The sequence below is a fragment of the Mobula hypostoma genome, chromosome 6 (genome assembly GCF_963921235.1).
Source record: "Mobula hypostoma chromosome 6, sMobHyp1.1, whole genome shotgun sequence".
Lineage (NCBI taxonomy): Eukaryota > Metazoa > Chordata > Chondrichthyes > Myliobatiformes > Myliobatidae > Mobula > Mobula hypostoma.
The window spans coordinates 41,323,955-41,337,749 of NC_086102.1; the positions used below are offsets into that span (position 1 = coordinate 41,323,955).

A 13,795-nucleotide genomic window follows, 5' to 3' on the forward strand; every position below is an offset into this window, starting at 1 on the left:
TATTGAAACCTAGCATTTGAAGATTCAGCAGAAGTTAGGTCTTTTCTTTCAACTGATACTTTGAATGGGTGGGTTGTTGTATGAGGAAAGATTGAAGAAGAATGGCTTACATTCACTGGAGGTTAGAATGACTTGATTGAAGCATGTAAAATTCTGACAGTGCGACTGTGTACAGCATGGTTCCTGTTGTGGGAGAATCTAAAACCAGTGTGATCGTCTGAAATTAGAGTTGCCAATTTAGGACAAGAGTTCAGTAATTTTTTTTCTCTCTAGGTATTGTGACTCTTTTGAACACTCTTCCTCAACGGATGCGACGACAGCACCTTTGAATATCTTTACAGCAAACATAGATATTGATAAGCAAGAAGATGGAAGATTATTGTAGGTAGGAGGGAATATGGAGTTGATATTGTAATCGGATCGGACATGACTTTATTAAATGGTGGCGCAGGTGTGTGGGTGCCAGTGGTCTACTCTTGCTCCTAGTTCATATGCTTCAAGGGGATGTCCAGCCAGGTTGGTTACTAATTAATGTTAAATTTAAATTGGGCCAGAAATTTTAAAAAGCATGACCTATTTGACTAATAGAGTGAGGTCACATATATTTTAAACAAAACAGTAACATGATACTAAATTAAAGTAAGTCTAAGCCCTGCATTCCAGTAAGTAATAAATGTGAAAACCAATACAGCTCAACAATCTAAAGCAGCTGGCAATAAAATTAAAAATGTTATAAACATCTGAAACAAAATAAAACCAGACCAGTCATTACCTCACGGAAATGAGGATTCACTTTTTGGGTTGGAGCCTTTCCAAGAAGGATTATTCTGGGGAAGATTTCCTGCCCCCCCCCCCCACTGTTGCTCTAGTTTCCACTGGATTTTTGCAGTGGGGGGCGGGAGGGGTGGGGAGAGCACTGCCGACAGCTTAGGATTTAAGAGGCATCAGTATCATTCAGCCATGACTCTGAAGTACCTTGTCAACAACACCTTTCCTTTTTCCTTTCCTCCTCCTGTACCACTCTTCTGTGAGAAATTTGCAGGAGCGCAAGGTTGAAATGGTGAACAATGAGCAGTGCCTCTTAAGGAGACACAGAAAGGGAAATAAAAATGTGTTCCTGTGATTCTTCATTGAATTATTAAGACAGCGGCACAGTTGTTCAATAATTAAACCACCTTCTCTTTTCCTAGACAAGTCCTGAGCAAGGTCATTTGCCATTTGCAGGGATGGAAAGGTGCCAACAGGAATATGATCCCCTACCCTATACCTGCCGACCCTAACTAGAATCATTGAACAGGTTAAGGATATGCACATGTGTTTAATGTGTTTCTTCAAAGGTGTTCAATAAAATCTCTGCACATGCTCTTGCATTTCTATTAGCTTAAAAACCCATGCCTCGGATAGCAAGTACTTACAGTTGAGAAAGTGATCATCCAATGCTGTTTATAAGAAGGTTAATGGGAAAACTAGAGGAAAGGCTCACAGTTAAGGCAGATGCACCAATTGGCATTGTTGGTGGCCCATTGTGGTAATATGTATGAAATGAAAGGCTGTTAGCATTGGAGGAGTTGTTTTTAGGATCCTGAGCTAGTTTAAGATGAACATTTGGAGCATCAGACCAGCACCAATACACACCCCCCCTTCCTACCTCTTTAATAAGAGGAACATGTGGCATTCGATTCCACAAGGATTAAAGGAATGAAATGTGTGCCAGTGCGGGGGACAGGCAGAATGAAGTATATTATGCTTGCTGTGCCAAAGCACAGATGGAATTATACATTTAAAATAATAAGCAACCTGTTTTGTTCATTACTTCCAAGTCTTTTATGTTCTTCAATACTTATTTGTCTGATGAATGCCCTTTGTGAGAGCCCTCTCCAACTAATCTTGTGCAGATCCTAAATGACAGATCTGCAGGAAGAGTAATAATGGTAATCTTATTTTTATGCTTCCTGCTTTATTAATAATGATGTGATGATATTGGCATAGAGCTTTGAAAGTATTGCAGCTCACACTGGGGAATTAAATCATGAAATTTTAAAATGGGTTCAAGTTTGATTTCTAAGCTTAAGACCAAAAGCTAATATGGATATACTTTTGATGTGATTTTCTTGAATTGGGGATAATTGAAACCAAGGAAATCTGATCACTGAATACATTGTATCAAAAACCTACAAAAAATACATGTTTCAATTCAATTAAGTAACTATTTATCAAGAAATATGCATTTAATGTGCAGATGAAATTACCAATTTTACACATCTGATATTTAAAATACAATTTTCATTTTTAACATAATCTTAATAAATTTTTGTTACAGTTATTATATTCCTGTTGCACTTAGTAGGAGTCCACGTTTCAACTACAAATACAATAAAACATCTTCATCATCTCAGTGGCAATTGTGGTCACAGCTTCAGGTGGCTCAATTTACCATTTAATCAACCAACTTAACAATACCAGAAATTCAATTTCACTAAAAATACTTCAAATGTTTGTAATATAGTGAGATAGGATAAAGTCAATTCAGTTATTTGGCTGCACAGCTTTACAAAACTCAGCTTGCCTAGTTATGATAGTTGTTGTGTTGTATTGTTCTGTTATATCATTCAAAACATTCAAATCAGAAAATAACAAGTCTCATAAGGCTACAGAGATTCGGCATAACATCTAAAACTTTGACAAACTTCAGTGGATGTGTAATGAAGAGTATATTAACTGGCTGCATCACGGCCTGGTACAAAAACACCAATGCCTTTGAATGGAAAATCCTACAAATCCTACATGATTTGGCTCAGCACATCATGGGTAAAGCCTTTCCAAACACTGGGCACAACTACATGAAAAGCTGCTGTAGGAAAGCAGCACCCATCATCAGAGATCCCCACCACCCAGGACATGCTCCCTTCTTGCTGCTACCATCAGACAGAAGGTACAGGTGCTTCAAGGATTCACAACACCAGGTTCAAGAACAGTTACTACCCCTCAAGCATCAGGCTCTTGAATAGAAGGGAACAACTGCACACACTTGCCCCACCATTGAAATATTCCTGCAACCAATGATCTCACTTTAAGGAATCTTTATCTTATTAATTCATGTGCTCATTATTTATTGCTATTGATTTATATTTGCATTTGAACAGTTTGTTGCTTCCTGTTCTCTGGTTGATCTTGATTGATCCTGTTATTGTTACTATTCTATAGATTTGCTGAGTATGGCTGCAAGAAAGTAAATCTCAGGGTTGTATATGGTGACATAGACATACTTTGATAATAAAATTTACTTTGAGCTTTGAACCTTGAACTTAAGAATGCTTCAGAAATGAGTAGTCATCACTTCAGTTATACATCCTGTCCAATAAATAAAGGAGTAATTTTAAGTGCATTTTTTCCTATAGCCGCACAATTTTTGTTTCAAATGTTACCATGTTCCACTAACACGTCTCTCATTGATACACTGTGCCATTATTTCTCTTTAATTGCTGTCATATTCCTCGATTGCTATACACAAAAGATTCTGCACTTGCTGGAAATCCATTGCTATTTCATTACTGTTAAATGGTTTTATTACTGTTGTCTATTGATCTCATATAATGTCTTTACTGTTGTGACATCGTTTCAATAACACTATTCTTTCAATAAGACTGTGATAATAATCTTGCATTGTTACTTCACTTAATCACCACTGTCATTAGCTGCTAGTTTGTCCCATTTTGTTTTGCCATTGTTAGAATGTTTCCTACTCACTGTATTAGCACTTTCACTAATATCATAAATTACATTGCTACCAAACTATGATTTGTTAACAGTCACGTAATTCTACTAGTTCCACGTCACCTCCATCATGGTATTTCAGTCCTAGGTTCTTCATCATCATTGTTTCATTTTTTCCCTCCTTTTCTAAAGCCATTGACTGTTGATTATAGGTTTAATAATAGTTAAAATACTTGATTTACTTACTATCCATCCTAAACCACATCATTACAATTTACTTACAAATTCTACATTATCATTGTTGCTTTCTGATGGACTCACACCACTGCCTTTCCTCCGTTTCCCTTTGACACAATTGTCCGTACAACCATGTGGTGACATGGCTCATGTGACCAGACCCATTAGTACCAGTGTGTTAAAACAGGATTGGTCTTAATACTGGAACTGAAACATTGTGGTACAGGTTTTGCTTTACCAAACTTTAATACGAATATACTACAAAATAACTTTTAGTAGATGTAAGATGCACAAGTTCAAAACCTTAGAATTTTTAGCCTAAGACACTCACTTTTTTCAAAGCTTCTCTGCTATCTACTCATCGGAGCAGTATCTCAATCCCAGGAATGTTCTATATGAGCCAATATGCGCTGTTCACTTCAATAATCCTTAGAAAAATCTCCACAACCATTATCCTGAAGTAGATGTCTTGCTTCTTTCTAATACTAATTTCCTGATTCTTTAACTTGCATTTTCCACTATAGAATTCTTTCAGCACCTAGCTCAGTTTAAGTCACTTTCCTTCATCAATATGATGACTTCTATCTGATAAGGAAGTTCAACATTTGTAATTTTTCTACGTCACCTACGTTTCTGATATTTATAATTGTTCTTTATTTCTCTGCTCTTTGAACAATTAACACTCACTTTAACATTCATCTGCAAATGAGATAAGTTGGTGTAACATAGTACGATAATGACCATGGTGAAGTAATATGATCACATGTTGCTGCAAGTTTCCGGAGTCACATTTGATGGACCTTGCTTCTTGCAACATTTAGTTGCCATGGTGTTTCCATACGCTTGGCTAAATTTGTGTTAAAAAAAAACAACTGTGTTAATACAACAATAGTATTGTGCTTGAGCAATTAATTTTAATAACAGCATAAAGATCTTTAAGCATATCAAAAAGTTTCTTGTGACGCCAGCAACATTTTTAACATTGTGTTAGACAATTCAGTACTTCTCTGATACATGTTTGTTTGCAACATGAATGGAGCCATCATATCAACACAAAAACATACTTTGTGCAATCATAAATTCAATTGCCCTTCAAGTAAATTGAGTTGCTGTTTGTTGAAAGAATGATGCTTTTAAATGTTGTGTCCACAGGCCATCCTGTTATAAGATTTTGTTTACTTCCATGTTTCTGACTTAGCTCTTACATTGCTAGGCTCACATTTTATTTTACAGTTGGCATTCCTCATTATGGGAAAATCCAGAAACTAGCCCTTATTCTCCTATAGGTCAGGCTTGGGGCTTATTTATTGTTTTTAATTGGCACTTGGGTAATTGTCCTAAGCATAATTTTGTGTGTTAATTCTGCACCAATACCATTACACAATATGCTGGAATTATCTGAGTTTATACTGCCCAAATTGAAAGCAACAACCATCATTAAGAATTTATGTCATTATCTACAATGTTGCCATCAACAAGATTTCTCAGATTTACTGAAGTGTTGGAGGAGATTTCTTCAGCACTTTTGGTACATTCTTTGCTATCATCCAGAGACTGAAAAGTTCCAGACCCATTCTTTCCTGATATCTTGCATCGTGTGTCATTTCCCGTGTCACATTTCTGAAGGGGGATCAAAACATTGTGCTTCATCAGAATGTCATCACTATTTTTGGCATCCATCGAATTTCTCCTCCTCATGTTCCTGCTAACAGTCGCATACCTTCCGGTTTCCTCAAAGCTCAGAGATAAGGTGACAGTTCCACTGCCAAAACTGACCTTCTGCTTGCTACACCTTTGCATCTCCATGGTAATGGGTTCATCGTGGGCATTCCTGCTGCAGATTGAAGATGATGGCGATGATACAGTTGAACCACCTATACTATTGGACCTCTTACGAAACATGGTGCTGCGTCGCAAAGTTGCCCTCGCAGCGACTTTAAAAGCGTGGGCAGCCGTACTGCATCTGACTTCTTCAATGGTGTTCCTTGACGGCTTGAACAAAATAATATAGCATTTGTTAAAATAAATGCATCCAAGTAAACCAAAACTTGATGCAAGTATGGCAATGACCTCTACAGCTGAAACAAATTTCCCATAGGTGCTGACATAAGCAGGAATGAATGAGATCCAGACAATGAAAAATATCAGCATGCTAAAAGTAATGAACTTGGCTTCATTGAAGTTCTCTGGGAGCTTGCGAGACTTAAAGGCAAAGAAGAAACAAATAGCAGCAAGCAGACACGTGTAACCGATGAGAAAACCAAGTGCCATTAAGGAGCCTTCATCACACGTAATAAAAATAATTTCGTCTTCTAGTTCATGATTTCTGTAACTTGAAGGGGGTGCTGTGTAAAGCCAAATGACACACGTAACAATTTGCACGAGAATACAGAGAAAAACCAATAGGAATTGCAAATTGAGGCCAACCCACTTTCGATGGAGGCTTGTTGGGATCTTGGCCTCAAAGACTAATAGCACACGGTTTGTTTTTACCAGAATGCAAGAAATGCACAATACAAAGCTGATTCCAAATGCAGGTTGTCGCAGTCTACATGTCCAATCTTTGGGTTCTCCAATGAAGATCAATGAGCTGGAAAAACAACAAATTAAAGAGAAGAGAAGGAGATAGGACAGTTCTCTGTTGGTGGCTTTCACGATTGGAGTATTTCTGAATTTAATGAAAACTCCCAAAACAAAGGAAGTAATCAATATTCCGAGCACAGCAAGTATTGTCAGAGCAATTCCAAACGGTTCAGTCCATGACAGGTACTCAATCTCCTTGGCAATGCATGATGTGTGATTCTCATTTGACCAGAAGTCATTGGGACACTTTGTACACGCACTTGCATCTAAAGAAGAAAAAGAAACAACCGATCAGGTATAGTTAGAAACACAAGAGATTCCGCAGATGCTGGAAACTCAAAGCAACAGATACAAAATGTTGGAGGAACTCAGCAGATCAGGCAGCATCTATGGGAATAAACAAACAGCTGAAGTTTCAGGCCAAGACCCTTCATCAGGACTGGAAAAGAAAGGGGAAGATGCCAGAATTTTAAAAATGGTGTGAGGGGAAGAGGGATAGCTAGAAGGTGATAGGCAAAGCCAGGAGGGTGAGAAAGGCAAAGGGCTGGAGATGAAGGAATTTGATAGGAGAGAAGAGTGGACCATAGGAGAAAGGAAAGGAAGCAGGGCACCAGGGGGAGGTGATAGGCAGATGTGAAGAGGTAAGGGGCCAAAGTGGGGAATAGAAAAAGAGAGGAGGGAGATATCTCTTCATTGGAAGGAGAAATCGATATTCATGCCAAAAGGTTGGAGGCCACCCAAACAGAACATAAGACGCTGACCCTCCTCCCCACCATGGCGCAAGAGGAGGCCATAGACAGACGTGGGAATGGGAGTTGGAAACAAATTGTTGGACCACCAGAAAGTTCTGCTTTTGGTGGATAGAGCAGAGGTGCTCGATGAAGCAGTGCCTCAATTTACGACGGATCTCACCGGTGTAGATGAGGCAACACTGGGAGCACCAGCTACAATAGGTGACCCCAGCTGATTTGCAGGTGAAGTGTTCCCACACCTGGAAGGACTGTTTGGGCCCTGAATGGAGGTGAGGGAGGAGGTGAATGGTACTTCGGCCAATTGCAGGATAAAGTGCTGTAAGAGAGATTAGTGGGGAGGGATGAATGGATAAGGAAATCAAGGAGGGAGTAATCCCTGCAAAATGTGGAGAGTTGAGGGGGGGTAAAGATATGGTTGGTGGTAGGATCCCTTTGGAGATGGTGGATGAAAAGAATGGTGTGTTGAATGATGTGTTGAGGCTTATAGGATGGTAGTTAAGGCCAAGAGGAACTTTTAAGGCGGCGGAAAGGTGAGGTAAGAGCGGATGTCCAGGAAATGGAGATGTCAGTAAGGGTGGAGGATGGAAGACAGCAACAGTGGTGGAAATTACATTCCACTCCCTTCCAGCGAAGTACTTAAGGACTGAAGTCTAAAAATATCTGCTGCCTCAGACTGACTACCAAAACTAACATCATGTTCTGGGATAAAAAAAATCAAGAATTTTTTTGTTAAATTCATAATGACAAATGTGTTTGATATACTGACCACCTACTGTATTTCTTTTCCAACAGTATAAGCACTTCCTGTTTAGCTCCTCTAAACCATACATGCAGCTGCAAATTTAATCCTGCCTTGAATTCCCCACCATACACTGTACCTGCTTCTTCAAGTCCATTTGTTACACACTAGAGCTTATCAGAATGATCACCATTCATGTCTTAGCTCATCTGCTTGTCTGCGACTGCTGACACCAGTCTCCACTAGCCTTATTTCCCATTTTATATTCTTTGCTGACTGTGTGTTCTATTATCTCAATACTTCAGTATTATTAGTAGGGTCTTCAGCTTCCTTACTGGAATTCATTTTCCAACCTTCCCATCTTAGCGAATTTCTCCAAATAATTTGCATGAGATCCCAACTTACAGTTGTTACCATTTGTATGTCGATCCGTTGCAAACACCCAGGTTGCTTCCTCTTTAGCAGATTGCCTGAATGTAGCAATAGACAGCTTCGGGAATTGTAGGGAGAGCAAAAAGACCTCCTCCTGATTTATAACCGAAGCTATCCATTTTTTAAATGTAACAGTGTTGAATTTCTTCACTTATACATTTTGCTAGTTCTTTTAAACATAGGTAACCTGGTAGAGCCAATCTCCTCTAAAGGTACCTAATGAAAGTAGTTTCGTTGAACACATCATTGTAGTCTACACGTTTCCAAAGAAAATTGACTGGGAATTAAACTTTTGTACCAGTCTCAGGTATTTTTACGTGTAAAAACAGTCTTAATTACCACTTTCATCACTGAACTCTCCTTCTGCACACGCGACACATTCAAAACAGCAGGTGGGTTCTCCCTCGATGATCCCTTTTCTGGTGCCAGGCACACAATCTCGGCTGCAGTTGGAAAAAGGAACCTGCAAAACCAAATAGAGACAGGACATTTTAGAACTTTGATTGAAAAGCTTAGTTAATTTGAATAAATTTATGCTTACTTACTCTCTCAGTAATTGAGCTGTTACATACTCCAATATTTCTACCTATATAAAACAAAACTATTTCTATTCAAAGCAATTCTGCCATGTAACTATTCTTTTGCAGCTGTTTTTGGCCCATTTCTACTATACATTTGTTCATATGTACTGTACTGTGCAATAAGCCTGATGATAGGGCCTCCACAGAGCCCTGATCTCAACATCATCGAGATTTCACTGGCATTACGTGGTGAGACAGACAGATAGAAAGATAGATATACTTTATTGATCCCAAGGGAAATTGGGCTTCATTACGGCTGCACCAACCAAGAATAGAGCATAAATATAGCAATACAAAAACCACAAACAATCAAACAACAATATGCAAACTATGCCAGATGGAAATAAGTCCAGGACCAGCCTATTGGCTCAGGGTGTCTGACCCTCCATGGGAAGAGCTGCAAAGTTCGATGGCCATAGGCAGGAACAAACCTCCCGTGACGCCCAGTGTTGTATCTCGGTGGAATATGGCCGGAGTCCAACAGCAAAAAGTTCAATATCCGGTCTACAAACACGTTCCTGGATCGTAATATGACCAGGATTGCACCATCCGTTGTTAACCAGAACAGTAAGCCCCCAACTCCTTTACGCTTACCGCTCTCAGTGCACTTCCGGTCAGCCTGAACGGTTTGGAAGCCCTCCATGGAAAAGTTTTGGTCGGGTATGTCCTCGTGCAGCCCCGTTTCAGTAAAACACATAACACTGCACTCCCGAAAATGTTCTCTGACTCCTGGCTAGCGCTGTCAACTCGTCCCATTTATGACCCAGTGAACTCCTCTTCTCCATAAGTCTCTGTTGTCTTGACCCGGTCCTCTTTCCTTGCCTTTGTGATCCCCCTCTGCATCCTCTGTGTGTTTTCCTCCAGATTTCAGCAGGGGTGTCCGCCGCTCTGTTCGCTAAACCGGCCGGCATAAGCAAGTGAGCAAGCGAGTGAGACAGCCAGAGTCTGCAGAAGAACTGTGGCAGGTTCTCTATGGTGCTTGGAACCACCTACCAGCCAATTTTCTTATAAAACTGTACGACAGTGTACCTAACAGAGTTGATTCCGTTTCCAAGGCAAAGGGTGGTCACTCCAAGTGTTGATTTAATATAGATTTTTACTGTTACTGCTCTTTATACTATTTTTTTTGATATTTATAAACTTTTCATTGGATTATTTTTGTAAGCGTCTTTGCTTTGCAGGATTTCTTTACATGTGCCTAAGACTTTTGCACATAACTATAGTTGCCTTGAACTTGAAATTCAACATTACAGCAAGTGAGTGTGTGTCTGTGTGTGTTATATGCATGCACACTATTTGCATTTGCAATTCTACCCCTTGCATTCAAATGATTAACAAAAGTCCTCATAAGCCTAATGAGCATTACCGATGTTTACAGAAAAGCTGAGATATCGAACGGGCCGCAGGTGCACCCAAGGTGGATGGTTGTAGTTTAGTTTCTATTGCCTGTGACAGCCAAACTTCTTGGTAGGAAAAGTGAGAGTCTTTGTTAAAAAAAGTTGGTTGTAAGAATTATTTCTTCATTAAGAAGTATTTCTGCCAAATCAGTATGCTGCTGGTTGCCAACTAAGAAACAATTAAACTGGACAACAGCTTGAAGTGAAATCCACTGTGATATCTGAAATAAGTAATAATTTTGGGAGATACAGCATCAACAAATCTACATTTCTAAATTATTTATTTCATTTTGAATGTCTACATCTTTCCTGTAAGGTGCCATTTAACCTGTCCTTTAAAATTATACACCTAGCAGTTTTTCCCCTTCAGGAGAATGATTGGTCTGACAGCTATTCATAATACAACTCTACAAGAGTTTGATGGACCAATGACTTCTCGTACTTGATATTCCTGCCTGGTAGTTTTATCACCATTGCTTGACATTTTGTTGTTCAGAACCAAATGTTTATGAGAAAAATAATCATCAGTCATTTATCTCTCATAATTGCAACTGGGTTTTATATAAAAATTATAGCAAATGCATTGCAAGAATAACAGATTAAGGACCATTCTACGATTGCAGCTATTACAAGGGTGTCTTCTTTATTTCTCAAATGTACGACCTAGTTAAAACAAACGGTAGAGGTATCAAATGCAATGCAATATCACCAGCTGCATCCTCCCTTCCTAGACACCTTCCTGATTGTTAAATATACTGTTGGTGCAAAATTTTGTAACCTATTACTCCATACCACTGTGAGATTATTGACACCACCTAGTCTGCAATGTTTCAAGATGACACCTCCCCATAAGCAGGAATGGACCATAAACAGCAACACCCACATCTATAAACTGAGTATATTTTTAAAAAAGCTATAGAATTGATCCCAGTGCAGTGAAAGTATCGTGGAATTCTTGCATTATTTGGGCATTTGAACAGTTAATCCAGTGAGTACAACCATCTAAAAAATTACTCAGCTATAACTTTATCTGCAAAAAAAGAAAGCAGAAGTTTTTTAAACTAAATTTCATAATATAATGGTAGTTTAGCTTAAGTGATCTTCTTAATGAATGTCAGAAGTACAGTGCACAGTGAATGCAAATGATGGATTTTTTTAACCTTGCAAATGCTATAAGGGTGAGGTAAAATGTGTGGTGAATAATTAATCTCATACCTCTTTGGAGAATCCACTCCACAGGATTTTCTTTTCATTTATGTTGAGTCTGTCACTTGGTTTAGCGTACGCATTATAGTTGCCAACTTCTTGAAACACCACATCCTCATGGGACAACTGCCAATTGATAATTGTGTAATTTCCTTTGAGGTCACCCTGATCATCAAAATCGACATGCTCGCCCATGCTGTTTGTAAACTTCAAATGCAATAGGTGATTGAGGACCTGAGTAGAAATTTGGAAGTCATTATAACAAATGTTGCATACGTAATTCATTCTGGTACACTAGTCACCTTGCACAGCATTATACAGTAACTATTTTTAAAAGTTTGATTGTATATTGTCACTGCAGTGGTCAAAACAAATGCATTTAAAATATCCAAGGTTTAGGGAAGCTTGGTTTTCGAAGGATAATGAAGCCCTGGTTAAGAAGAAAGAGGTCCATAGCATATATAGACAGCAAAGAACAAGTAAAGTACTTGAGAAATCTATCTTTAGTTTCCATTGAAACAACAATTCAACTGCTTTTTGAAATGTAAGTTGTGCTTCAGTTTTTGAATGCTTTCTTGTAGGATTCCACAAACTATACAATCTCTCAGTACATCATTAAGACCATCTCTGAACTGACAATGCTCAGACAATCTCTTCAATTCCACCACGTATACTTAAATGGACTCCCCTTCCTTTTGGTTCCGCTTATGAAACCTAAAGCATTCTGCAATCAACTGGCTTTGGATCTAAATGTTCCTGCATTACTTTGACAATATTAGCAAAGCTCATTTCGGATGGTTTTGTTGGAACAGTCAAACTTCGAAGCAAACTTATGCCTTTAAACCCAATGAACTCAGCAAAGTTGGCACTTGCTTCTCATTGGCTATTTCATTTGCTTCAAAATACTGTTCCAATAGCTCAGTATACATGAAACAATTACTTGTCATGTAATCAAATGTGTCAATCTTTCCAATATAGCCAGCCATTTCTGCTCTTTTTTTTATTGATTATTATTTCCCAGTACTCACTCTTGATCAACCCAAGAATCCTTCCGTTCTCTTTAACGACCCAAGAAATCTTCCATCTTCTGACTTTTTTAAAAACTCAATCATGTCTTCCCTTCTGAAGAATATGTGCTGTGATGCTTCTTTTTAACCTGATCGTCTACACGTGCTGGGCTGTGTATTTTACTCGACATTCCTCACTTGTTTTTTTTTAATTTGAATGTCCCACTGTGTTTAACAGGTCGGTAGCCATCTTGGGTTCATTTTTAAAAAATACCTCATTGTCAGTGTTGTATTTTGTATCTTCAAAACATTAAACATCAAAGGAAGACACAGGAGTCCGAAAATATGGGTCTGTCTTTAAGTTTACTTTAAGCGAGGCACTTACATATCACGTGGTAGCATGACAACATAGGAAATTCACGTAGCTTTACATATAACCCATAATTAAAACAAACAAGAATGGTTAATTAACCAATATAGAAACAAGATTGCTTCAATATTATTGAAATATTAAATACACAACACTGTGGAGGTCGTGAAGAGAAGGCACTATGTACTTCAAGTATGTTTATATTCTTTACAAAAGTTCAAAGTAACTTTATATTCAAAGTACATATATACCACCACATACAACCCTGAGATTCATTTTCTAACAGGCAATTACAGTGAGAACAAGAAACACAATAGAATCAATGAAAGGCCACACACAAAATGACGAGCAAACAACCAATGTGTAAAAAAATCAACAAAATGTGCAAAGACAAAAAGAAAGAGAGAAAAAATAAACAAGTAAGCAACAAGTATCCAGAACATGAGAGGAAGACTCCTTGAAAGTGAGTCCATAGCTTGTGGGAACCGTTCAGTGATGGGGCAAGTGATGTTTAGTGTAGTTATCCCCTCTGGTTAAAGAGCCAGATGGTTGAGTAACTGTTCCTCAACCTGGTGGAGTCAGTCTGGAGAATCCTGTACCTTCTTCCTGATGGCAGCAGTGAGAAGGGAGTATGGTCTTGGTGGTTGGGGTTCTTGATGATGGATGCTACTTCCTGTGATAGTGCTCCATGTAGATGAACTCAATGGTAGGGAGGGCTTTACCGGTGATAGACTGGGCTGTAAACACTGCTTTCATAGGATTTTCCAACTTGCTAAA

At 38.7% G+C, this 13,795-nt stretch overlaps 1 protein-coding gene across 1 annotated transcript in view; it reads right to left on the minus strand.

Moving 5' to 3' along the window:
• Positions 1–2,241: 2,241 nt before the first annotated feature.
• The window catches only part of LOC134347971 (extracellular calcium-sensing receptor-like), a 90,804-nt gene continuing 79,250 nt past the window's right edge, over positions 2,242–13,795 (minus strand). Inside the window, 4 exon segments of the mRNA XM_063050659.1 lie at positions 2,242–5,477; positions 5,479–6,800; positions 8,797–8,920; positions 11,651–11,875. Of these exon segments, the coding sequence (XP_062906729.1) occupies positions 5,442–5,477; positions 5,479–6,800; positions 8,797–8,920; positions 11,651–11,875 (1,707 nt within the window). The 3' untranslated portion in view covers positions 2,242–5,441.